We start from the raw sequence: 27,130 nt of genomic DNA, 5'->3' as shown, positions 1-27,130 counted from the left end.
GGGTCCAGGAGTCGGAACGGACTCCACGGCAACGGGAAGGGGAATTTTCATTGGAGAAGGAGGAAGAAGAGAAGGACCGGACCTGTGGGCGGTGCTCCCTGCAGTCAAGAGGGCCGGCCAAGCGGAAAGAGCGAGGCCGGCGAAGGGTTAGGCGGCCGGAGGCTCCCGCTCCACTTCCGGGCGTCGGGGCGCCAGAGGGGCAGGGGCGGGGCGGGGCGAAGGGGCAGCGGGGAGCTGGGCGGACACAGGCGGGGGCTAGGGGCGGGGACAAGAGGGACACGGGGGGAGGGGTGAGGGCGAGAGGCGGGGCGGGGCGGGGCTAGGGACGGGGGGAGGGGGCAGGCACGGGGCGGGGGCGAGGGGCGGGGCGAGAGCGGGGCACTGGGGGGCGGGGCGGTGAGAGGGGCGGGGCGGGGGCGGGGAGCGTCCGGGACGGCTCCGCCCGCGGGGCGCGAGGAAGGCCAGCCCGGCAGAGGAGGCGCGCGGAGGAACCGGGGCGGCCATGGGGACGCCCAGCGCGTTGCTGCTGATGGGCGTGAGCGGCTCGGGGAAGTAGGTACCGGGAGGCCAGGCCGGCGCGGAGACCAGGCCGCCGCCATCCGGGCCTTGGGGACGGGAGGGCCCTGGGGAGTTGCCCCCCCTTCCTTTTGCACAGGAGGAAACTGAGGCTCGGGGCACCTGGTCCCTCTCCGCCCTCCCCAACCGCTGGGGCGCCTGTCCCGGAACCCCATCCGAGACTCGGGTTCTCCATCTATAAAACAGGGAGGATCTGCGAACCCACGGTCGGAAAGACCCTTTGTAAAGAGGCGCCTGCGGGGCACGGTGAAAGGTCATCACCGGGAGGAACGACCGCTCCACTGGCCACCTGGGGTGGCGCGGGCGGTCACAACTGCCGGGGTTTGGGGGCATCTTGTCGGAACAATCTGGGAGGGTACGAGGCCCATAGCGAGGGGACAAACCACCTTCCGGGCTCTTACAGACCTTTGTCGGCCTGAGCAGAGCGGCTGCCCTCCTCCTGCAAGGACCTGAACGTCTCTAATAATATTTTGGAAACAGAACCTAACCGTCTAGTCTGTTGATTTCTCCTTTCTTTGATCAGTGTTTATCAGCTTGAAGGTGGAAGAAGGAAACAGTGTTAATATGGAGGGTGGCCTGAGGGCCCTGGAGGGTAGACTGGATCCACACTGGTTCTGCCCAGCCCCATCTGCCACACGTTGGGAGGAGAAGGGTAGCCTTGGCTTCCTGGTTACACAGCTACTGCGGCACTCTGTCAGATGCAGCAAGAAACAGGACTTAGTCCATTGAAATATATCTTTCAAAGGCCTATAGTACCTCTACAATTTTCTAGAAGGAATTGCCCACATGGCTAGGTGTATATGAAAGGATTTTGTCCCACGTAGATAGATTTAGCTTTCCAAAATTTTTGTGATATTTTTAGCCTCAAAGGGAATCTTGAACTGAAATTAAAGTAAAACATGGAGCCTTGAAAATCCTTAGCTGTTGTATGATTTGAAGAAGTCGGAGAATGGGAACTGCTGCCATAGTGTGATGTAGTGGGAATCAAGAAACCTAGGACTTGGCTCTCCTGCTACCTAGCTGTGTGAGCTTGGGCAAATTCATGTACCTGTCTAAGCCCTGGCTCAGATGAGGGGGCCCTGAACTATGTAATTTGCAGCTTATGATATTCATGCATTCAGTAAATATTTAATCAGCTGGTGCCTTATTTTAGATCATTGTCATATAGTAAACAAGATAGATAAAATCTCTGCCCTCAAAGAGTTTACATTCTAGTTTGGAAGTTGTTGTTAGTTGCCGTCTGGTCAGTTGCAACTCTTAGCGACCCTATGTACAACAGAACAAAACACTGCCTGGTCCTGCGCTATCCTCACAATTGTACTGCTTGAGCCCATTGTTGAAACCACTGTGTCAATCCATCTCGTTGAGGATCTTCCTCTTTTTCACTGACCCTCTACTTTACCAAGCGTGATGTCCTTCAGGGATTGATCCCTCCTGATAACATGTTCAAAGTACGTGAGATGTAGTCTCGCCATCCTTGCTTCTAAGGAGCATTCTGGCTGTACTTCTTCCAAAACAGATTTGTTCATTCTTTTGGCAGTCCCTGGTATATTCAATATTCTTTGCCAACACCATAATTCAAAGTTGTCAGTTCTTGGGTCTTCCTTATTCATTGTCCAGCTTTCGCATGCATACGAGGTGATTGAAAACACCATGGCTTGGGTCAGGCACACCTTAGTCTTCAAGGTGACATCTTTGCTTTTTTAACACTTTAAAGAGGTCTTTTGCAGCAGATTTGCCCAGTGCAATGTGTCATTTGATTTCTTGACTGCTGCTTCCATGGCTGTTGATTGCGGATCCAAGTAAAATGAAATCCTTGACAACTTCAGTAGTATGGGTAGTGGACTAGTAAATGAAGAAATGCATATATATTGTGTCAGGTGGTGGTAGGTGCTCTAGGGAAAAATAAAGGAGGATCAGTAGAACAAGGAGTTGCTGAGTGGTGCAAACAGTTAGAGGTTCAGGTCCACCCAGAGGCTCCTTGGAAGAAAGTCTTGGTAATCTACTTCCAAAAAATCAGCCGTTGAAAACCCTATAGAACACAGCTCTACTGTGCCACACACAAGGTCACCATGAGTTGGAATTAACTCTATGGCAGCTGGTTTTTTAAGTAGAACAAAGAGCTCCAGGCAGGATGGTTAGGGAAGGCTTCTCTGAAAAAGTAGTATTTGAGCAAAGACCCACAAGAAATAAGGAAATAAGCCACATGGCTGTATCTGGGCAAAGGGCATTATAGACAGAGAGAATGGCAACTGCAAAGGCCCTGAGATTTGGCTTCTTGGGGGACCAGCAAGGAAGGTCATGTGACTAAGTGAGGAGAAGAGAAATGGTAAATGAGGTCAGAGAAACAGTGCAGGTGAAGAGAAGTACTTACATGCTGGGTAGAAGGTAGAGCCAAGAGGGAGTGTTGGAGGTTTGGATGTGAGGTATGAGAGAAGGAGAAAGGGGTCAAGGATAACTTGAAGATTTTTGGCCCGGGTAACTGGAAAAAGGAGGTTGCCGCATACAGAGATGGAGAACCAGTAGGTGGAACAAGCTTGGAAGAAAATACCGAGAGCTCAATGTGGCATATGCCTATCAGTCATCCAGGAGGCTCTGGCTGTTACAAATGAGTAAGGTCTCAGCTGCTAACTGAAAGGTTGGAGGTTCAAGTCCACTCAGATGCACCTCAGAAGAAAGGCCTGGTGATCTGCTTCAGATAAACCAGTCACTGAAAATGCTGCGGAGCATAGTTCTACTCCAGCACACGTGGGGTCACCATTATTTGGAGTCGACTGGATGGCAACTGGTTTTTATCAGTCACCCAAGTGGATTTCCAAGTGGGTGGTTGGATAGCCAAGTCCAGAGCTCCAGGGAGAAAGACTTTAGATGTAAACCTGGGAGTCATCGTGAATGAGTGGATTTAAAGACATGACATGTTGAGATCACCAAGGGAGTGAGGGCAGATAAAGAAGCTGTCCAAGAACTGAGCCCTGGGGCCTCAGATGGCTAAAGGTCAGGGAGATGTGGCAAAGGTTGCTGATTATTGGCTGAGTAATAAAATTGCTGAGACGTGATTATCTTGAACTTTGAGTATGGCAACCTTGGATTCTTCAGTGACCTTGGTGGTCCCTTGTTATGCTCTGCAAGATTTTTCGTTACACTCCATACCATTTGGAAGAAGCATTTGTCATAGCCTAATTAATGGATTCAGAGGATAATAGTCTCAAAATAGAAAGATTGTATTTGAAATACTGTTAAAGCAACATAATACCAAATAATAAGTTTACTTATTCTGTTTACTGTCTCTTCCCTCCCCACCTGAATGTGAGGGATCTCTTTCTCGTTTGTAAACCTCTTTTTGGTTACCCTCTACTTAAAGCAAGTAATGATGACCTCTATGTCAAGCAATGAAAGAAAGCTTCCTTCTTTATCTGTACGTTTTTAATTTTTTAAGAAGTGAAGCAGTTTAAATAAAAATACCAAGTAAATGTCAAGATGGTATGCAAAACCTGTGGGGGAGGGCGTGAGGAAGCAGGAACAGCTCTGAAGGTGGTACTTGAATGATGGATGTTTGAGCAACATTTAGAAACTGAGATCAAGAAAGGACTTCATGTATCAGTAATTATCTGCCCAAATGTCAGTTTTGTTGTCTGCCAGCCCTTCGATGATGCTAGATTGTAAGCCTCAAGATGGCAGAGACCATCCTGGTGGTCTCACCATTAGATCGTGGGAACTAGTAGGTGCTTGATGAAATGGGCAGGTGATGAACAGATTATGGGGCTCAGCCCCTTGTTTTGCAGCGTTAGAGGAAAAGGAGAATGCAGTCATTTCATCGCAGAATGGAGACTGTGGCCCAGATCTCTGGCTTTGAGACCCGAGCCCTTCTCACTAGAGCATGCTGCCTTTTAGGGTCTGAACATATCATTATCAGAATTCTCGAGTCGTTGGCCCACATCCTTTATTTTATTGTTTTAAACCCCAAACAGTGTTTAAATGATTTTATGAGCCCCCTGGACCTTGCATGGTGCTACCTGAGGTTAAATCCCCCCACCCACCCTTCCCTACAATATCCTCAAGTAGAAATTCAGGATTTTCTCTCAAAAAAAATAAACATATAGAAACCAGGGACCAAAAACCAAAATTTCAAAGAAAGACCTTCAGGGGTTTAATGAGATCTTACGCAGTTGCCTTTTGAGAAGTAAAATAGTGGTAACTGGTTAATTCAGTCCTCCATTTAAATTCCGCGAGCACGGTACAGCCCTTCTCTAGAATCCAGGGTCAAGCGCATCATTGCTTTAGCACCATAAAGTTATTGTGGTTTTAATACCATCTGGGGATCCATCTGTGTACCAGGCATCCTTGGGTCTGAAGAAATACACACGCATTGGAAAGGGCAGTAATTTGAACATCTGTGTCCTCTCCACAGATCGACCGTGGGCGCTCTGCTGGCATCTCAGGTACCTGTTCCAACGTCTCCTAAATGTATGGTCCCCTTGGGTCTGGTCTCATTGCTTCTCTCCCTCTGCCCCTTCCTTTCTTCTGGCTGGTAAACAAACAAAAAACAAATGCATTGCCATCGAGTGGATTCCTATTCATGGCGACCCCATGTGTTACAGAGTAGAACTGCTCCATAGGGTTTTCTTGGCTGAAGCAGATTGCCAGGCCTTTCTCCTGTGGCACACATGGGTGGGTTCAAAGTGTTTGCACCACCCAGGGACTTTCTGGCTGGTGGTGGTTTGTAAAACTTACCAGTTGGCCACAGACACCTTCCCACAGCTTGTGAAATCTGTTGATGGAGTTTTGTCTTTCTCTGTGGTCATGACAAAATAGTGATGGATAAAAACAGGAGCCGCAGCAGCCCAGTGGCAAGGGATGGTGAAATAACATTACGAGCCTCTTCTCTCCTGGTTCTTGTGGGGTTGTCATTAGGGCTAGCGGTGGTGGTATCTGCAGGAATCCTATTTCTGTGCCTGCCCAGTTAGTCTTAATAACCACATGGGGGCTGTCACACACTGCACTACCTGCTACGTACACCCTTTCACTTTGTTCTTAAAGCTGGGATGGAAATTCTATGATGCAGATGACTATCACCCAGAGGAAAATCGGATGAAGATGGGCAAAGGGATCCCGCTGAATGACCAGGTAACCTTCACTGTTCCAATACAAGTCTTCCACCTGCGTAACTCGGATTGAGACCTCTGAGGCACTTGGTGTGGCAGAGCTCCTTAGTCATGAGGTAACCATGTTGCAGGTGCCCCAAGAGCCAGGCACACAGTAGGTCCTCCACGTGTGTTAGCTCCAGCCCCAAGCTTCTCTCTGAACTCGGCACCAAGAGCGATGCCCCCAGCTGCCCAGGTTAAGCAGAGACTGCCACAATACGTTGTTGCTGGATTTTAATCTGCAGGACATCATCCCTGAGAAAGCAGAGGCTCTCCTATGCCCCATACGTGGGAAAGTTCATCTGCTCTCCTTCCCTGGCTCCTAGTAGCCCACCACCATCCACCGAAAGCTAAAGGACGTTTTTAAAGCTCAAATCTGGCCACATGCTCCTGCCTAAAACCCTCTGCAGCCTTTCCCCTGGTCTTAGGGTCAAGACCAGCCTCCTAAACATTCATGGTCTGGCCTCCACACCCACTCAGCCCCTTTAGGTACTGCGTGCCCCTCCCATTCCCCATGGGAGCCCCCAGCCTCCTCATGGTGTGGGGTCTCTGTGCCTGCTGTCCCTACCACCTGGCATGTTCTTCCCCCCCGCCCCTTCACCAGGCTAACCCCGGCACATCCTTCAGAGCTCAGCTCCCGCATCACTTATTGAGGGAAGCCCTCCCTGACCTACTTAGGTACAACCACCTATATAAACTCACCACACCATACACCTTATTGCCCTTGTCCTAGTTGCAACTTGCCATTTGACGGCATGAGAATTTGATTAATATTTGGCTCTGCAACTCGACTTTACCCTCAAGAGGTCATTCCTGTTAATCATTGTATCTGCAGAGCCCGGCACACAGAAAACTTCAGAAAATGTGTGTGGCATGCATGTCAGTGAGTGAATGAACGAATGAACGAACAGCACTCCCTGTGTGCATTGTCAGAAGGCCATTTCCTAGAGGGTTTCTGTAAAATCATAGCCACAAACTGAGCATTCATTTGTGTAACTGGCTGTAACTCATAAGGGACTGCGAGGTCAGTGTCGAGGGCAGGGTCCACAGAGCCCACGTGCTAACATGTCCAAAAGGCAGGAACAGAGTGGAGCTGGCCAAAGGCCAACACTGTTGTTGCCATTTTCAGTGACCTCCATTCCACCCCAGTTGTGCTTCCCCTGTTTTCCCTGTGTTCTCCTTTGCAGGATTTGAGTCACTAAACCATATTAGATCTAATCAGAGAGCACTCTGAGGGTGCACTTCTCTTTGTTTTGAGTTTGCAGTGGTTTAAACTTTGAACTTTCAAAAGTTCGCAACATTTGGCTGTAGGAAAGAACTATAAGAGATAGAGTAGTAATTTTAACATGATATTGATATTACACTAGAGATAATAAACATAATATAGATAACCTGGCTCCTTGCTAAGTTTGTATGACCTTTGGCAAATTGCTTAATCTCTCTGTGCCTCGTTTTCCTCCTGTGAAGTAGCAGTGGTCACAGGATCTATTTCATTGGGTTCTTGGGAGGATTAAATGAGATAATACAGAAAATTGCCTGAAGTGTTCAGTAAATATCAATTATTATTATTGCCATTTGTTAAACATATATGTTTAAAGTAAACCATTTCTATGGAGTGTGTAAAATGTGACTGGGCTGGTGTTATTTTTCTCCTTGATGAGTACAAACAGATGATGGTAAATTAAAAAGCAAAGTAAAACAACCCAATGGACAGGTTTTTACACATCACTTAAATAGCCCCTAATTCACAAGTGATGCTTGGTAAGTGGGCCTTATGGATGGCAGTGAGCGGGGTAGACTTCTGAAGAGGAATTTATTGTACAGGAGGAGAAAAGCTAGTAAACATAATGTTACTAAATACCTTTAACAAGGAACTTTACAAGTTAGCAAGATCTTAGAGAAAAGAGAAACAGGTAGATTTATATGCTTGATACCATGAATGGAGGGGGACAAGAACACGGCCCTTTAAGAGTGAAGGTGTGGGTCAAAGCTAAGCTGGCCCCAACACCCTTCCTGGTTGCTCTGATAACCAAGGCCCTCATCCCCCATGATGTTGTAAGGAAAACAGCCGGCCTCATGGGAATCCAGTGGAGAGCTTCTGAGGCAGACATTCAGCTTAGCTCTGCCTTGGGGAAGAGTCTAGGGAGGGTTGGGGCAGGGTTTTATGCTCAGAGGGCTGAGGACTGAGGTCTGAAGGGAGGGAACCTGAGTTAAACATAACAGGGCCTCATTAAATGAAAATTAATTAAAGTTGAATTCAAAATCCAGTTCCCCAGTGGCACTAACCACAATTACACGTGTACTAACAGGTACCACGTTGGACAAAGCAGACACAGAACTCTTCCGTCGTGTTCTGTCAGACAGCGCACCAGTCTAGACTGATGAGTTATTAGCAGGATGGCGATAGTAAGGATATGGCATTTCCAAGCTTTAGTCAGGGAGTCTCCCTGCATGCCAGGTCCACGCTGTCCTACCTGAGCTCACGGTGACACCTGAGCAGAAGTCAGCTTTAACGTTCCCACTCCTCAAGTCTGTTTAAAATAGGGTGAGGTTTTTGTTTTTTCAATTTTCTGATTATGAATGTACTATTTGCCCAGTATAGGTAATTTGGAAAGTACCAAAAATTTTTACACAGGATACATTATCCCTGGTCTTCCAAAAATAGCTACTAATTGAATTTTGGAGTGTCTTCCAATGTTTTTGGTGTATATTATTTTTACATGCCTTCTTTGTGGTCTTAAATTAACTCTGCACCATGTAAAACCCATCCCTCTCCTTCCCCTTTCTCCTCCTCCCCCCAACAGTGCTGGACATTCTCCACCACCATCTGTCTCTGCGCCCTTTGCCCACCATCCCCTTCCAGACCCATCTTTCTAAAGGTTTTGTAGATATTTCTGTCAGATCACTGAAACCACAGGCCAGAGAATCTGTTCCCTGTCCTCGTGATGTTCTGATTTAACTCTTGCAAGAACTTAGCTGTGCTTACCTCCAAGTGCCGAGGGGTGGAAGAGGGGATGCTGTGTCCCCCCTCATTGTGCACACAGGGACCATCAAGAGTGAGATGGCCCTGAATGTCCCATCAGGCAGGCAAAGATGCTGATTTGGGTTGTGTTGTTTCTTCCTCCCTTTCCCTTAAGACTTTTTCTGTGTATGTTTGACTTTCGTAATTTATTGTATTGCCCATAGTAACTTTTTGGAAGGCACAGAGCTCAGTGAATTTGCTCTAATGCCTCCTCCTTCTTGTCCCAGTTTCTTTTTTCTGTAAAAAGGAGCTCTCGATCACTTTCTTCACATCATTACAAACTTTGAAGCTTATGTGTCCAACCAAAACGCTGTTGCCATCGAGTCAACTCCAACTCATGGCGACCCCATGTGTGTCAGGTAGAACTGTGCTCCATAGGGTTTTCAGTGGCTGATTTTTTGGAAGTAGATCACCAGGCCTTTCTTCCAAGGCATCTCTGAGGGGACTTGAACCTTCATCCTTTTGGTTGGCAGCTGAGCACATTAACTGTTTGCACCATCCAGGGACCATGTATCCAAATCCTCCCTAACAAGCCCTCACAATAAAATTCAGAGCCTCAGCTGATCATTCAAGCGTTGACCATCTAGTCCTGACAGTTCCGCCTGACCTCCTTCATATATCAACTCCCAGGCCTCCTGTTTGCTTCACCCATTTACTCAAGAGTCTTGGCACATGACCTTTAAATTTCCCAATCTTGGATTATGCCCTTCCCTCTGCTTGGCAGGCCCTTCTCCTCAAGCTGAAATCCTCTTTATCCTTCAAGCTTTACTCTTTCTAAGGCCTGATCAAATTGACCTCTCTCCCTGTGTTACCACTCCTTCTTAGGAAGGCTATCTGTTAATAGCCTTCACCACTGCCTTACAGGTGATTTAATTGTCTCTTCCATCAGCTATGATCCCTTTGAGGACAAGGACCAATGCCATTCATATTTATGTCCCCAATGCTTAACATGGTGCTTTGTATACAGTAAGTATTCAATATGTGTGTAATTAAAGTCCAGTGTATACCAAATTCATGAGTTAAAGCCCTTTTAAAAACTCAAAATTAGAAATACAGTTTATTTCATCTACGACACCCACTAAAAAATAATGCTTAAAATGGAGACTACTCCTTATCTTATTTAAATTCTAAAGCAGCTCAGTGAATTATATATGATCTCCATTTTACAGATAAACAAAGAGAGGCACAGAGAAGTGAAGTAAGTTGAGCAAAACAACACAGAGGGGAATCTCCAACTTCAAGGTCATGCTCTTTCTACTACAAGGCCCCAAGAATCCACAAAACAGAGCATTCACGAGAAGTGAATCAGGGTTAGTCAAATGGGGAAAGAAAGAATGAAATGGAGGATGAGGGTGAGAACACGGTGGGAGAGCTGCAGCACCCATAGTGGGGGACCTGAGCCCTAAAGGGTACTTGGGGTAAGCAGTGGCACTGACGCTGGCCTGGCTTTACGAAGTTCCAGGATGAGAATTCCCATCTCCACACTGGAGGCCAGGTAGCCTCTAGAGCTGGTTTGGAAAACCCCTTCTCCTTGTGGCCCATGTGATCCTCCAGGGAAGGATCTCCATCTTCTCATTTTATTATAACTCAGTTATTTTGCAGCTTCAGGAATAAAGTTCAAAAGTTTCTCGTTTTTTTCAGAAGAAGAATCCTGATCAAAAGGGGGGAAATATAGAACAGAATTTAAAATTCTTATGGATTCCAGACTTTCTGGACCCATGGAGGCTGGATGAACCCCTGAAACTTGCCCTGAGATAATCTTTAAACCTTAAATGAAAAATATCCACTGAAGTCTTCTTAAAACCAAACAAGAGTTTAGCTTAACTAGTAAAAAATGTCTGCCTTGAGCATTATGCTCTTTTAAGAGTATATGGGATCAAAGTGACATCAGCAAGTTGAAAGATTAGATAGGAGACTTAGGAGACAGTGAGTTTATGTTAATAGGGGAGGTACAACTCAGAAAAGAAGATGGGAATGGTTGCACAACTCGAAGAATGTAACCAGTGTCACAAATTGCACAGGCAGAAACAGTTAAATTGGTGTGTTTGCTGTATATATTCTCAACAGCAACAAAATAATAAAAAAGAAAGTTTCTTTTTTATTGTGATAAAATATATATACCAAAATGTATTATTTTTATTAAATTTGTATGTACAAATTTTGTCATTTTCACCATTTTTAAGTGTACAATTCAATGGCATTAATTATATTGACAATGTTGTGTAACTCTCACAAACAGAAATCCCACACCCATTATGCAGTAACTCTCCACCCCCACATCCCTTGCCCCTGGTACCCCCTTATCCACTTTCTGTCTATGCACTTGCTTATTCGAGATATTTCATCCAAGGGGGATCATATACTACTTGTCCTTTTGTGCCTGGCTTCTTTCACTTAAAGTGCTTCTCCTTTATCACCACCCTCTGTCATTGTCTTGGTGGCTGATGGGCAGGGTCCTTATGATGCACAGTCCTCCGATGAGGATGCCATAAATTCTGATAGGGAAACCGTCTGAGAGCATCTGTTTCTCATTAAAAAGCTTTATATTTATTTCTGTTAATTAGACACTTCATACTTGACCCTCTGAAGAATTTTCTTATGACTAAATGAAATAAAGTTCTTAACACTGACTAAGCCATATATTAAGGCACTGTTGTTAGTTGCCATGGAGTCAATTCCGACTCATGGGGACCCCATGTGTGCAAAGTAGATCTGCTCCAGAGGGTTTTCAAGGCTGTGACTTTTTGGAGGCAGATCTCCAGGCCTGTCTTCTGAGGCACCTCTGGGTGGGTTCAAACTCCCAACCTTTGAGTTAGTAGTTGGGTGCCTAACCATTTGCACCACCCAGGGACTCCTAAGGCAGTATTAAAACAATTTTAAAAAAGCATGGACTTAAAGTAAAGGTCTGTTTCCAGGTACAAGGATAGAAAACTTACTACCCAAATATGTTTTCTGTTCTTTTTCATTTGTTTCGTTTTCATTATGAAATATTTCAGTCATGTAACAAGTATGCTGAATAATATAGTCAACACCCAGCTTAATGAAATAGTGCACAGCTCAGTAACTCCTGCTAATTATCCCTGCTGCCTATAGTTCTTGTCGCCCTTCTTCCCGACTCCCCCATAAGTCAGAAAATACCGTATTACAGAGGTAGTTTCATGTTGCATAAATGTTGCCCCTCCAACCATTTTCTCCTCACAGACCTCTCCAGAACATCTAATGTTTGAACATAAAGTCCCACAAAATCCTAATAATAAATATTAATCATTACACACTCCTCTCCCAGAACCCATATAAAGGCTCCCCGTATGTCCTAACTTCATTAACAGAGTCCCTGAGGTCTGCAGACCTGAAGCTGGGGAGCCTTATCACCTTGTCATTTCATTTACAAATAACCACACTTGTGCCACCAGCTGCACCAGGACAAGGGCTAGCATCAGCAAACGTTCCCCTCACTGAACCCGTCTGGACTACGACGTGTTGGCACGGTGGCAGCTGCTGTAATCTGAGCAACGATTGTGTGAATGATGGAGCTGTTGTCATTTATGGTATCGCTGCAACTCAACCTTACCACACGATGCTTTTTACAATTTTTTATATGTTCAACATGAAAAAAATATTATTTATAATTCTCCTCTGCCTTCTAAGGAGGTGGGTCTTGGTAGCTGAGGGTGTCTGGTGTGCTGAGCCCAAAGCGATGGCCTCAGGAAATGACCTTTCACTTCCTGAAGCCTGAATTACTCTAAGAAATGGGAGAGCCTGAGCCCAGCAGAAAGATACAGGAGCTAAAGGTGGTCACCAGGAACCAGAGAGCTTGAAAGGCTCCTTGTGCAACAGATCAAGAGAAAAAACTGGCCAAGGCCTTAGGACAAAGACCGAAGACTTCAGAAAGATTTTCAATCAGTGCAGTGGACAGAATTGCCGTGGAAGAGCCCCGCCCCCTCTATACTGTAAAGATAATATAACTAAGAAAAGCTAAAACAAATGTGATAATAATAACCAGAAAGTTATAACCAATGTCAAAAGCAAAATGAGAAACCCCTAGGTGCCAGAAGCAAAGTGGCAAGTTTGAACTAAATCTAAACACTCCCAGGTTTTCACACTACATAAAGGCCAGGAAGGCTGGACGCGGAGGGTTTTGTTGCCCCCGTAGGGATGGGAGACGAGGCTGTAGGCTGTAAGCCTATTTGAAGCATGACCTGAATGTTTTAGAGTCTTTAAATAAGAAATAAAAATACTTCCACCCTTTGGACTCAAGAAACAGCAAGGAAGCTGTCGGTCTCCCCTGGGCCACAGGTGAAGAAAAGTTATCCTTGAGAAACTGGAGCTCTCACTGCACCCAAGTACACATTAGACAGCAGGGTCTTTCCACCCTGAGAAATCAGTAGTACAAAGCTGGTCCGGAATTGGTGAAACTACCTATGGAAATGTTTCCACAACCCAGGAGCCTGACAGGGGAAAAAAAAATCTTCTACTGAAGATGAGCCTACGATCAGAAATAACAGACCATGCAAGGAAATGAAACACTGTGAGGGAGAATCAGCAAACGCACAAATGAACGAAGTTGTACTCCATGGTACAGAGATAATAGAATCAAAAGTAAGGCAAGAACAGAAAATTTAAAAAAAGAAATAAAAATATTAGCAGTGAAACATATAGTCGATAACCAAACTAAACCAAACCTGTTGCCATCAAGTTGACTTCGATTCATAGCGACCCTATCAGACAGAGTAGAACTGCCTTGTAGGGTTTAACGAGTGCCTAGTAGATTTGAACTGCCGACCTTTTGTTTAGTAACCGTAACTCAAATCACTACACCACCAGGGTTTCCTATATATATATATATTTTACATATACATATATATACTTTTTTTTACATATACACATACATATATTCAATAGATGGAGTAAACAATAAACTATACACAGCTGAAGGTGGATTTAAAAGCAGAACTGTAAAGCATCAAAGACAAAGAGGTTTTTCTTTTTCCACCCCAGGCAGGGGCAGATTAACCAGTAAGCAAGGTAGGCACGGGTTTACTTGTGTTTACTTACTAATCTGGATAATCCATCCCTGACCCAAAGAGAAAAGACTATCTAGAGGAATGGCCAATACTCTGATAACAGACTTGTCAGCCACTATAAAGGCCAAAATACAGTGAAATAACCAAACTGTTAAAGGAAAATAACTGTCAACCAAGAATTCTCTACCAACTAAAATCTTACCCAAGGCTAAAAGCGAAATACATTTTCTGACATGCACAAAGACAGAAGGGGGAACCGTAAACTTCTCAGTCTACTGGGGATTTTAAAATAGTTCTCTTAAAAACTGACACATCAAGCAGATAAAAGAAATTACTAAGGCTAAAGAAGATTTGAACAATAAAATAGCTTGACCTAGTAAGCATAAGTAAGATAAACGGTCTTTTCAATTATACATAGAAGGTTTATAAAAGTTGATCATGTACTAGACCACAGAGGATGTTGCTGCAAATTCCCAAGATACCAATCACACCTTTTTACCAGAATGCAGTACAGTTAGAAATCAGTAACAAGAATTCTCACAAATCACCAATATGGCTGGAGAGTATAAAAGTAAGTACATCTTTTTAAATAAAAAATAAATTTATGTGAATAATTTATAAAAATCAACATAAAAATTATAAAATATTTAGAAATGTAAAACAACAAATGTATTCAGTCAAAACTTATGGGATACAGGTAAAATGTTACCTAGAAGGAAACTTACAGCCTTTGAATGCATTTTTGAAAAACAACAAGAATAAAAATAGTGAGCTAAGTGTTCAATTCAAGGAGGGAAAAGAACAATCAACAACGACAAAAAAAAAAAAACAAGAGGGGAGAAAATAATAGAAATGAAAGCCAAAATAATGTAACAGAAAACAAAAGAACTATGTAGATGATGAACGAAGCTAATTGTTTGAAAACATAATAATAGACAAATCTCTGGCGAGACTGATGGAAAGAAAAAAGAAGAAAGCGCAGTTGGATTAGGAATGAAAAGAGAGCCATGAAATTCTGATGCCCGTTTGCAGACTTAGACAAAACTGGAAATTTCACAGAAAAACATAGCTTACTGTGAGAAAATGGGCTTGGATGCCAGTGATCTGGTGGCGGAGACTCTGCTCAGGGACACAGTGGTTTTTCATCCAAATGAAGATGTGACCTGGTGATGCATGAATTGGCTTGGGATCTCTGTAACTGTGTTACTTTCTTTGAGGTAATGGTAGAAGCGATACAAGTACCTCCACCTTGTACAGAGTGTAACCTGCAGCTGTGAGCTGTGTTAGAGGTTCTGGAGGTCCTGGGAAGCTGGGCTGAGTCTGCTCCTGCTCTGTGTGGCCTCCCAGTTCCTGTATCCTTAGCTAAATAAGTTCACGATGTGTGGTATGGTATGGGAAGGGGGTTTATGGGTAGTCTCTTCCTGCCCTCTCAAATGTTAGTTACCAAGACTGACTCAAGAAAAAATAGAAAACCTGTATTTACAGCATAACACTCATGATACAGATGATTAATGTGAGGCTCAAAACCAGTAAGAAGTATACACCAGTGTTCATGGGAGCATTACTGACAACAGCCAAAGGGTGGCAAAAATTCCAGTTGTCCATCAACAGATAACTGGATAAACAAAATGTGGTGTTTCCATACAACAGAATATTAATCCATCCATAGAAAAACAAAGTTCTCATACGTACGGTGACATGGATAAACCTTGAAAACATTATGCTAAATGAAAAGTCAGATGCAAAAGCACAAATATTGTATGATCCCACTTATATGAAATATCTGGAATAGGCAAAGGCATAGAGACCAGAGTTTATTATATTAGTGGTAACCAGGGGCTGGGGGAGGAGAAAATGGGGAGTTATTCTTTAAGGGGTACTGAGTTTCTGTTTGGCTTGATGAAAAACTTTTGGAAATAGATACTGGTGATGGTTGTACAATATGGTGAATGTATTAATGTCACAGAATTGTACACTTAAAAAGGGCTAAAATAACCAAATGTTATATGTATTTTACCACATAGAAATTATTTTTAAAAATCATGTGTATAGGATACGCATCAAAATAATACAGGGTGGTGGGCAGGGACAAGGATATGCTTGGGGCATAATAAAAAATCATGAGTTGAAAATTGTTGAAGCTGCGTAATGGGTACATAGAGGTTGATTTTGTACTATTCTGTCTGCTTTGGCATAGGTTTAAATTTTTCCAAATTAAAAAAAATTTTTTTTTTAATGCATTATGGCCAATCCGGATTTTTCCGAGGAAGGCGGAGAGAACATGTCTCAGAAGGATTTCTTAGTGAAATCCTGGATGTAGGGTGTGCTATATAAACTTCTTGTCTTCCTTTGGAACACCTTGGTAAAATTAAGTTTCTCACAATGCTTCTCACCTTACTTGAAGAGTTTTGTTTTTGTCAGGTTTGAAGAGTAGGACCACTGATGTAAAAGTTGATGTGAATACTTAGGAATAAATCTTACCAAGGATGTAAAAGACCTATACAAAGAAAACTACAAAGTACTAGTGCAAGAAACTAAAAGGGACCTACATAAGTGGAAAAACATACCTTGCTCATGGATAGGAAGAATTAACATAGTAAAAATGTCTATTCTACCAAAAGCCATCTATACATACAATGCACTTCCGATCCAAATTCCAATGACATTTTTTAAAGTGATGGAGAAACAAATCACCAACTTCATATGGAAGGGAAATAAGCCCCAGATAAGTAAAGCATTACTGAAAAAGAAGAAGAAAGTGGGAGGCCTCACTCTACCTGATTTTAGAAAATATTATACAGCCACAGTAGTCAAAACAGCCTGGTATTGGTACAACAACAGGCACATAGACCAATGGAACAGAATTGAGAACCCAGATATAAATCCATCCACATATGAGCAGCTGATATTTGACAAAGGCCCAGTGTCAGTTAATTGGGGAAAAGATAGTCTTTTTAACAAATGGTGCTGGCGTAACTGGATATCCATTTGCAAAAAAATGAAACAGGACCCATACCTCACACCATGCACAAAAACTAACTCCAAGTGGATCAAAGACCTAAACATAAAGACTAAAACGATAAAGATCATGGAAGAAAAAATAGGGACAACGTTAGGAGCCTAATACAAGGCATAAACAGAATACAAAACATTACTAAAAATGATGAAGAGAAACCAGATAACTGGGAGCTCCTAAAAATCAAACACCTATGCTCATCTAAAGACTTCATCAAAAGAGTAAAAAGACCACCTACAGATTGGGAAAAAATTTTCAGCTATGACATCTCTGACCAGCGCCTGATCGCTAAAATCTATATGATTCTGTTAAAACTCAACCACAAAAAGACAAACAACCCAATCAAAAAGTGGGCAAAGGATATGAACACTTACTTCACTAAAGAAGATATTCAGGCGGCTAACAGACACATGAGAAAATGCTCTCGATCATTAGCCATTAGAGAAATGCAAATTAAAACTACGATGAGATTCCATCTCACTCCAACAAGGCTGGCATTAATCCAAAAAACACAAAATAATAAATGTTGGAGGGGCTGCGGAGAGACTGGAACTCTTATACACTGCTGGTGGGAATGTAAAATGGTACAACCACTTTGGAAATCTATCTGGCATTTTCTTAAAAAGTTAGAAATAGAACTACCATACAACCCAGAAATCCCACTCCTCGGAATATACCCTAGAGAAATAAGAGCCTTCACACCAACAGATATATGCACACCCATGTTTATTGCAGCTCTGTTTACAATAGCAAAAAGCTGGAAGCAACCAAGGTGTCCATCAACGGATGAATGGTTAAATAAATTATGGTACATTCACACAATGGAATACTACGCATCGATAAAGAACAGTGACGAATCTGTGAAACATTTCATAACATGGAGGAACCTGGAAGGCATTATGCTGAGCGAAATTAGAGGCAAAAGGACAAATATTGTATAAGACCACTATTATAAGATCTTGAGAAATAGTATAAACTAAGAAGAACACATACTTTTGTGGTTACGAGGCGGGGAGGGAGGGAGGGTGGGAGAGGGTTATTTACTGATTAGTTAGCGGGTAAGAACTACTTTAGGTGAAGGGAAGGACAATACTCAATACACGGAAGGTCAGCTCAACTGGACTGGACCAAAAGCAAAGAAGTTTCCGGGATAAACTGAATGCTTCAAAGGTCAGCGGAGCAAGGGTGGAGGTTTGGGGACTATGGCTTAAGGGGACTTCTAAGTCAATGGGCAAAATAATTCTATTATGAAAACATTCTGCATCCCACTTTGAAATGTGGCATCTGGGGTCTTAAATGCTAACAAGCGGCCATCTAAGATGCATCAATTGGTCTCAACCCACCAGGATCAAACGAGAATGAAGAACACCAAGGTCACACGGTAACTACGAGCCCAAAAGACAGAAAGGGCGACATGAACCAGAGACTTACATCATCCTGAGACCAGAAGAACTAGATGGTGCCCGGCCACAACTGAAAACTGCCCTGACAGGGAACACAACAGAGAACTCCTAAGGGAGCAGGAGAACAGTGGGATGCAGACCCCAAATTCTCATAAAGGGACCAGACTTAATGGTCTGACTGAGACTAGAAGAATCCCGGCGGTCATGGTCCCCAAACCTTCTGTTGGCCCAGGACAGGAACCATTCCCGAAGACTACTCATCAGACATGGAAGGGACTGGACAATGGGCTGGAGAGAGATGCTGATGAAGAGTGAGCTACTTGTATCAGGTGGACACTTGAGACTGTATTGGCATCTCCTGTCTGGAGGGGAGATGGGAGGGTAGAGAGGGTTAGAAACTGGCAAAAGGGTCATGAAAGGAGAGACTGGAAGAAGGGAGCAGGCTGACTCTTTAGGGGGAGAGTAAATGGGAGTATGTAGTAAGGTGTATATAAGCTTACATGTGACAGACTGACTTGATTTGTAAAGTTTCACTTAAAGCACAATAAAAATTATTAAAAACAAATAAATTCAAGAGAAGAAAGGGCAGGTATATGTGAAAAATAAATAAATAAACCTTACAATCCATACCAAAAAAAAAAAAGATGTGAGTACCCTTCACATTTGAGAATGGAACGCACTTAAGGAATACGCCCACTACAATAAAAGATTTGTAAACATATCGGAACCAGGGCAAAGATATATTCAATGGAGAGACTACGCTGGAGGATGATACACAGTGGTCCTTCAGTGCAATTTTTATTATTATTAGAAGAACCACCGAGAGCTGAGCCAGGCAAGTGTTTAGGCGGTTTACTATCTACTGCCTACTGTCTCAACACCACTAGGATTTCTCCAGAGCTTAACATTTGTGAGTATAACATAACTATGTCTCCATACAGGTGATACCTGGAAAAGTCACTTGTGTCTGCTTTAATTTCAGGACAGGATTCCATGGCTCTGCAACTTGCATGGCATTTTACTAAGGTAAGAGAGAGCTGGGCCTTGGCATGATAAGCCAGTGAGTAAGGAAAAGCCATCAGAAAGTACAGGGAAAGACTACATTCTTGGAATCACAACTGACCGATGATAAAAGATCCCAGAAATGAATGCACTGTGCGTCTAGCAAAAAGCAAGTGATTTCAATCAGCCACATCCGATGTGTAGTTTAGCTAGGCTCTGGAGACAAACCAGCTACATAGCTCCAACAATTACTTGCTGGGAATCTTGGTCAGCAACCTGACCTTCGTAAGCCTCAGTTTTTTCATCTGTAAAATGGGGATATAGTTCCTATTCACAGGTTGTTGTGAAGAGTGAGATGATGTGTGAGTAGCACTACAAATAGTAAGTACTCAAAAAATGTTAACTGATGCCACCATGATGAATTGTTACCGTCAGCTACCATGGATGCCCCCCCCCCCAAACTCATGGCAACCTCACGCATAATGGAATATTGTGATCCATGGAGTTTTCATTGTCTGATTGTCAGGCTGTGATAACCAGCAAGACCTGGGGTCATTCATAGGTCAACAGATAACTGGCTTCCGGGACTGGAGATCCAACCCGTGTTGTCCAGCTCTGTTGTGTGCTCTTGAGCAACAGGGACCACCCCCCATATGTGGGATTGACCCCACTGGGACTCCTGGTTGAAGCATGGAGAAAGGATGAAGAAAAGGAAAAGAATGGGTTATAAATCTTGCTCCCTAACACGAAGTCACATTTTATAACTCCAAAACAATCTGGGCCATCTGAAATTGTTTGCTTTTCTCACACCCCATTGACCTGGCTGGCAGCCCATCTGCATGGGCTCCCGATGTAGATTTGGAGAACTCCTGCCCCCCTGGGTCTCTGACGCAGTGGAGATCAAATATACTGACCTGCAGCGGAGGCAGAAGTGACGATGCTCAGGAAAGCATAGATCAGACCTCTTGGTTGTTAGTTGTCACTGAGTCAGCTCCGTCGTCGTAACGTTGCCTGGTCCTGCACCGTCTTCATGATCGTTGGTATGTTCTGAGTCCACTGTTGCAGCCCTCAACTAGATGGATTGACACAGTGGCTGCAACGATGGGCTCAAACATAGCAATGATTTGTGAGGATGGCGCAGGACTGGGCAGTGTTTTGTTCTGTTGTACATGGGGTCATGATGAGTCAGAACCGACTCGATGGCACCTAACAGCAACACTGTGTTAATCCATCTCATTGAGGGTTTCTCATTTTCGCTGACCCTCGACCAAACAGAACGTCCTTTTCTAGTGATTTCCTGATGTGTCCAAATTAAGCGAGTTGTCCTGTAGACCCAGAATAAACAAGCTTTCACCTGGGGTCCTCAGGAAGAGCAGGAAGGCTCAGGGGTGTACGTTTGTTTCTGATGATACACTCCACTCACTGGTTCTCCAGTCTACGTTGGCCATGAAACCAAAGGGAGGCTCCTTCAGAAGGCTCAGTTCTCAAGTGAACTTTCTAGTAGATATCCAACCCATTGTTTACATTTCACCTCTTAACTCTAGAGTCTCAAGGAACCTCAGAATGACTGCCTCCCTCCCCAGGGCCAGGGGCACACTGGGGCTGGGTGGAAGCTGTGGCTCACCCTCTTGGGTAGTCTGACCACACAGGTTTTCCCTTATTGGTGCTTTGTCACTTTGCCTCAATTTCTGGCTCGAGTTTTTTCTCAGAGCATCCCTGGAAACTTCTCATGTCCTGCTCACCTTGACCACACAGGGACAGATGTTCCTGTTTCTCCTGCTTTCTTCAGCTCTGCACCTTCCGGTATCTCCCCCCAACTTTTCCACCATACCGTAGAGTAAGAATAGGGAGAAGCCATTTGTGAAATTCAAGCCACCGAACATGCTGTGGAGCAGACACTGAGACCTGCAGTGTTGGTGCGATGTGGGTGCTCATCAGCAGCTGCCTGAGTTCGCACTCTGAGGCCGAGCCCACATCCCAGTCCTTGAGACCAGAACCAAACCTTACTGAGCACTTCCTGTGCACCAGGCACCTTGATAAACATCTTCCTTACCACAGTTCTAGGCGGCAGGCACTCGGAGCAGCCCCGTTAATGGATGATGAACTGATGCTCAAGGAGGAATACAGCTGCCCAAGATTGCTCAGTTCGTTAGTGGAAGATCTTTAACTCAAAGCCAGAACCGCCTGATGCTTAGCCACCATTTTTTAACAACTGTTGGCAGAGAAGTAAGACTGGGGTCCTCACCCTAGAACTGACCCCAAGCCAGCTGCCCCTGAGTCAGTCCCGATTCGTGGTGATCCTGTGTGTGTCCCGGTAGAGCTGTGCTCCACAGGGTTTTCATGGATTTGGGGGACGTAGATGACCAGGACTTTCTTCCGAGGTGCCTCTGGGTAGACTCAAAACTCTAGCAGCTGAGTACACTGCACCACCCAGGGACTCCTAGAACTGGCACCGATTATTTTAAATATCTTCATTCTTTAACTCCTCTTTTTCTTTTTTTTTCTTTGTAAACAGAGAGGTAGCCTCAGGGCAGCGTGTGGTTCTAGCTTGTTCGGCTCTGAAGAAAATGTACAGAGACATCTTAATACGAGGCAGTGATGGGGCCCCTCAGACATGTGATGAGTCGAGCAAGGAAGAAAAGCTGCCTGAGGTAAAGCTTTTTGTGGTCCACTTGAGTGGGTCGTCTGAGGTCATCTCTGGACGCTTACTCAAAAGAAAAGGACATTTTATGCCCCCTGACCTACTGCTGTCCCAGTTCAATACTCTGGAGCCCCCATCAGCTCCAGAAAACTTCATCCAAGTCAGTGTGGACCAAGAGCTTTCAGAGATCATCACCACCATTCTGGAAATGCTAAAAGTGCAGTGAGAACCATCTCACATCAGTGGCCCAGAACAGAAGCCGACGTATCCTTGCGAATACTGGATTCTAAGTTCTTCAGGTGAACAAATCATAATTTCGCCCAGGTATACTTGTTTGGCTATATTTCTAGGGATTTGAGACACCCTTGGCATCATGCTTTGGTGCATGGGGGAGGGGAGAGGGAGCTTTAAAAGTAAAGCTTAATTGAAGTTTAAAGGCACCTGTGATCCGATCAAACGCTCAGAGGAAATTCTGTAATCAATGCTGACGATCAAGGCCTTGTTTAGAACATTCCTGATCATGCCTGTATTTGTACAAATAAATGAGACTTTACTATCCTTGGCACACCCTAGAAATTGGTCTCAGGAGCAGAAACACGTACAAAAGCGACCCCTCACCAGCAGGTCATTCCACGCGACACAATGTCCTCTCTGTCCTTCAACGTGGTTTAAAGCAGGGACTCTTAAGCTGGGGTCCAAAAAGATAGTAATGGGGGAACCAGCAAACTTCATCCAAACCCACTGAAACCAAACCCAGTGCCGTCGAGTCGATTCCGACTCATAGCGACCCTATAGGACAGGGTAGAACTTCCCGATAGAGTTTCCAAGGAGCGCCTGGCAGATTTGAACTGCTGACCTCTTGGTTAGCAGCCATAACACTTAACCACTATGCCATCAGGGTTTCCATAAACTTCATCCAGCTCTTCAAAAAGCCTCATGCAAACGTATTTACCAGCAGCAATACCAACTTTCTTGCCTCTTGGCTAAAACCATGTCAGCTTAACCTGGGAACATTGTCCGCTAATCAGAAGCTCTGATTAGCAGTTGTGTGACTTCAACATCGAAAATTAAACAGCTACTTAAAAGGTAGAGCAGCCAACAAAATCTTTTCTGATAATAAAAAGGATCATTTCTGGTAGAATAAAAATTGAAAATGATTAGAGAGAATAGTAGGGGAGCTGCCAGAGTAGTTCCTTTGAGCAGTTCCTACCCCAGAATGTCTGAAATTTGCAGAGTCAAGGGCTGGAGGAGACAGACCTTAGTGATATTCCCAAAGCATGCAACAAGGCTGCTGTGATGTGCAAACCGAAATGCCAAACCCTCTACTGTCGAGTTGATTCCGGCTCATGGAGGCCCCACGTTAGAGCAGAACTGCTCCATGGGGTTTTCTTGCCTGTAATCTTTACAGAAGCGGATCGCCAGGACTTCTGTCCGTAGTGCGTCTGGGTGGGTCTGAAGCGCCAACCTTTAGGTTAGTAGTTGCGGGCAAACCACTTGTGGGCGCAGGGTTTCACCTGTCAGGGATTTCAGGCAGTGCGGTAACCCAAGGCACATAGTGAGAAGTACCCCCTTTGCTTTTCTCAGGGAGCCCTGGCTGCACTGGCTAAACTCTCGGCTGCTGGAACCCACCAGCTGCTGCACGGGAGAAAGATGTGGCAGTCTACTTCCATGAAGATTACAGCCTTAGAAACCCTCTGGGGCAGTTCTCTGTTTTCCCTGCGGTGCAGAGTCTAGTGTGTCTTCATGTACCCCGCCCCCCAACTTGCCGATGTCCCTCTTTAACGGAGCACAGGCCTCAGGCTCAGGGCCCTGACAACCTCTGCGATTTAATCACTTTCTTACTGCTCCTGATGTTTTTTAGGTTCCTTCTCAAGTTTTCGATTTAAAATAGTGATATAGCACTTTCTTTAGAATATACGTTTATGTTAAAGTGGTTCATTTAAAGGTAAACAAAAAGTACACATGGCTCATGGAGATGCAAAAATTGTGCAGGTGGAACTTGAGTGAAGGAAGCTTGGCCTCACTGATCCAGTCTACCCCCTCATTTTACAGAGGGGAACCAGGGTTCCGAAAGCTCGGTGAGGCCGGGCTAGTGCCAGCACCCTCCTGACGTAAGAGACTGTACAGGAGGCCATCAGTAACAAACACTGGCCAGGAAGGAACACTTAACCCTTTGTGCCACCCAGGGAGCCCATCCTGGGCCTTAGGCCTAGCTTTTCTGTGGTGATGACAAGAAACCTGAGCAACTTGTACATACGCAGATCCCTGCCCCCCACCCCAGCCTACTGAACCACCATCCTGGGCCTTAGGCCTAGCTTTTCTGTGGTGATGACAAGAAACCTGAGCAACTTGTAAATACGCAGATCCCTGGCCCCCACCACCCCAGCCTACTGAACCAGCATCTGTAACGAAGGGCCCAGGTCTCTGTCTGAAAACTCCACAGCTGACCCATGAGGCCCCAGGGCTGGGAACCACCATGTACGGTCTGATGAGCAGGACCATTCTGATACCCCATTGGTGCTGAGCCCACCCTGACAGCAGCATCAGGGAGGCCATTGAGAACGGTGAAGTTTAGGGCTAGATTGGTTCTGACCAAGCAAGGACCATATAAGGCAACTCGAGAAGGGCCACAGACGATGTGCAATCTCTGAAGTGGTGCTTTGGGCTGGCGACAGGGTGGAGAGCCCCTGCTCCAGGAGGGCACTAAAGTGGGGTGGCTGATTTGGCTGGGATCCCTTGCACAAGGGGCCATAGAAAAGAATGGAATGGATTCCCTTTTCTGATTTACATGGCCTTGGGCATATCCCAGAGACAGCACACCACAGGGAAAGCTGGGTTTTCTGTCCAGAGGAGAAAGTGTCTATTTAATGCCATCTTAATAAAGGCGGGGTCTTCCAATCTCAAGATACCTGTTCAGGACAATGGGAAGTGTTTCTCTTGGCTTAGCAGTGGGGGGCAAGATGGTGGGCTGTGAGGCCTTCAGGTGAAGTAAATACACAAATAACAGAAAACCCAAACGAGATGCTATCAAATCAGTTCCCACTCATGGTGACCCCATGTGTGTCAGGGTAGAACTGTCCTCCATAGAGTTTTCAATGGCTGATTTTTTGAAAGTAAATTATTGGGCCTTTTTTTCTGATTTGTGTCTGGGTGGACTCGAACCTCCAACCTTTCAGTTAGCAGGAGAGTACATTAACTGCACCATCCAGGGACTCCCATTCATGGAGGATCAATGAGAAACAGTCTGTTCATAATGATCTGAGCACAGAAACCAACTCTATTTAATATAGAAATGAAAAATTTTTTTGAGGTTTTAATATACACTAAAATTTCCAAGAATGCAGTAACCTTTTAAATAAAAGGACAATTGTATTTCATTTTACACTTTACCAAGAATTGTCTACCTTTTTAGAAAACTGTGGTGCATTTCTGCCACCAATACAACCCACCTCCTTCCATCTGCATTTATAATTCCTCATTCACAGCGATACACCTGTGGACACAACCATCTAACTATAAACTACATTCTTTCAGTGTAGGTGCACCAAGCATTACATACTGAAACACACTGGTTAATTAAAAGCTACTGTTGTGGATTGAATTGTGTCCCCAAAAAATGTGTGTCAACTTGGTTAGGCCATGATTCCCAGTGTTGTATGATTGTCCACCCTTTTGTCATCTGATGTGATTTTCCTACGTGTTGTAAATCCTACCTCTATGATGTTAATGAGGCGGGATTAGAGGCAGTAGTTATGTTAATGAGGTAGGACTCAATCTACAAGCTTAGGTTGTATCTTGAGTCAATCTCTTTTGAGATATAAAAGAGAGAAGCAAGCAAAGAGACAGGGAGACCTCCAACCACCAAGAAGAGCCGGAAGCAGAGCGCATCCTTTGGACCCAGGGTCCCTGTGCAGAGTCACTCCTAGACCAGGAGACTGAAGACAAGGACCTTCCCCTAGAGCTGACAGAGAAAGCCTTCCCCTGAAGCTGGCTTCTGGAATTCAGACTTCTAGCCTCTGAGACTCTGAGAGAATAAATTTGTTTGTTAAAGCCATCCGCTTATGGTGTTTGTTATAGCAGAACTAGCTAAGACAGCTACTTTTATTTCTCTTTTATAGAGTTAAGGCATCATATTTAATTTTCATTTTATTTCAAAATGATAAAGGGAGACTAGAAAATAGTTGTTTAAAAGGAGGGCACTGAGTCTGGTGGGGTTGACCATCACTGCTCTGGCCTTTGCAATGAAGGCAGCTGAGGTGGGCATGTGGAGGTGTGAGTCAGTGCTGCCCTCTGGTGGCCCACGGAGGCCCAGCAAGCACAAACAATGCTCTGGAGCCCTGAAAACCCATCCAGCCACCAAGCGTTTGAGTGTGCCCTTTGGTCAGAGGCAGTGAGATGCAGCCCCCTGCCCCCGCCCCCCCGTAGCCCTGACTACACACACCCGACTGGCCTCTTTGACCTGCGAAAAAGGGGCAGGTGAGAACTGTTCAATGTGGCACAAAATAGATTTCCCAACCCTGCAAATACCACTCACATTCCCCTTCTGGCAGGACTTTACCCACCTCCTCGCCCCCTTCCTAGTCTTCCATTGCAGGAAAGTCAGGTTAAACATTTTTCTCCCCTGTAAAATGAGGATATCACCTGCCTCAGAAGTTTGTGAGAAATAATACCTGCAAAGCCCTGAGACCAGAACCTGGCTGACACACAAATGCTCACGAATGCTAGCTCGTTATAACTCTCATCCCTGGAGTCTGACGTAGGGCCGCCATATGAAAAATACTCCCACCCCTTTGCTTTTCAAACCGTGGGGAAATGATGGGCCCGTTCTAAATGACTGCGCCTCCTCCTCAGTCCCTACCAGAGGTCTCCTCCCGCTCCTCCCCCAGCCCTTGGCCAGGCTGTCATGCAGGGTCTGGGATGTCACCCCTGAACCATGGATGACCTGGCGGCTTCAGGTCTTAAATCAGGACCCAGGAGACTGGGCTCTAGGCATGGCTCTGCAGCACATCCACTGGGTGACCCTGTCCAAGTCAGCTCTGAGGGGGTGTCACCAGGTGCCCTCAGTGGTCCACCAGCCCTCACACCCTGTGCCTCTCTGAAGACCGCCCTGGTGAGCAAACTTTTTCAGTGGACAGGAGTACAAAAGCAAGTGGGAAACTAAAACAGGCTCACTATGCAAGGATATCATCATGGACCAGAGGTTTTAATTTTTGTGAACTGTAATGTGCAAGTTCATTGTCCCTTGACTGAACGGCACATGTATAATGCACCTCAGGCACAGCCACCACCTGTCAACGGAGGCCCA

General features: G+C 44.8%; 1 protein-coding gene across 1 annotated transcript; it reads left to right on the top strand.

Annotated features, from left to right (window-relative positions):
- The first annotated feature begins 463 nt into the window (after positions 1-463).
- IDNK (IDNK gluconokinase) lies at positions 464-26,099 on the top strand. Its single transcript, XM_064291193.1, has 5 exons — positions 464-552; positions 4,985-5,015; positions 5,614-5,700; positions 19,165-19,208; positions 21,700-26,099. The coding sequence occupies exons 1-5, from the start codon at positions 503-505 to the stop codon at positions 22,049-22,051; spliced, it is 564 nt and encodes a 187-aa protein (XP_064147263.1). The 5' UTR covers positions 464-502; the 3' UTR covers positions 22,052-26,099.
- Positions 26,100-27,130: the final 1,031 nt, after the last annotated feature.

The sequence above is a fragment of the Loxodonta africana genome, chromosome 9, assembly GCF_030014295.1.
Source record: "Loxodonta africana isolate mLoxAfr1 chromosome 9, mLoxAfr1.hap2, whole genome shotgun sequence".
NCBI classification, from domain to species: Eukaryota; Metazoa; Chordata; class Mammalia; order Proboscidea; family Elephantidae; genus Loxodonta; species Loxodonta africana.
Note: the sequence above shows the minus strand (reverse complement) of the source record. Positions and strands in the feature narration are given on the sequence as shown.

Coding starts and splice junctions, on each gene's coding strand:
- IDNK (XM_064291193.1), top strand. CDS start 503: ATGGGGACGCCCAGCGCGTTGCTGCTGATGGGCGTGAGCGGCTCGGGG. Junction 5,016..5,613: donor GCGCTCTGCTGGCATCTCAG/GTACCTGTTCCA, acceptor TTGTTCTTAAAG/CTGGGATGGAAATTCTATGA. Junction 19,209..21,699: donor TTGCATGGCATTTTACTAAG/GTAAGAGAGAGC, acceptor CTTTGTAAACAG/AGAGGTAGCCTCAGGGCAGC.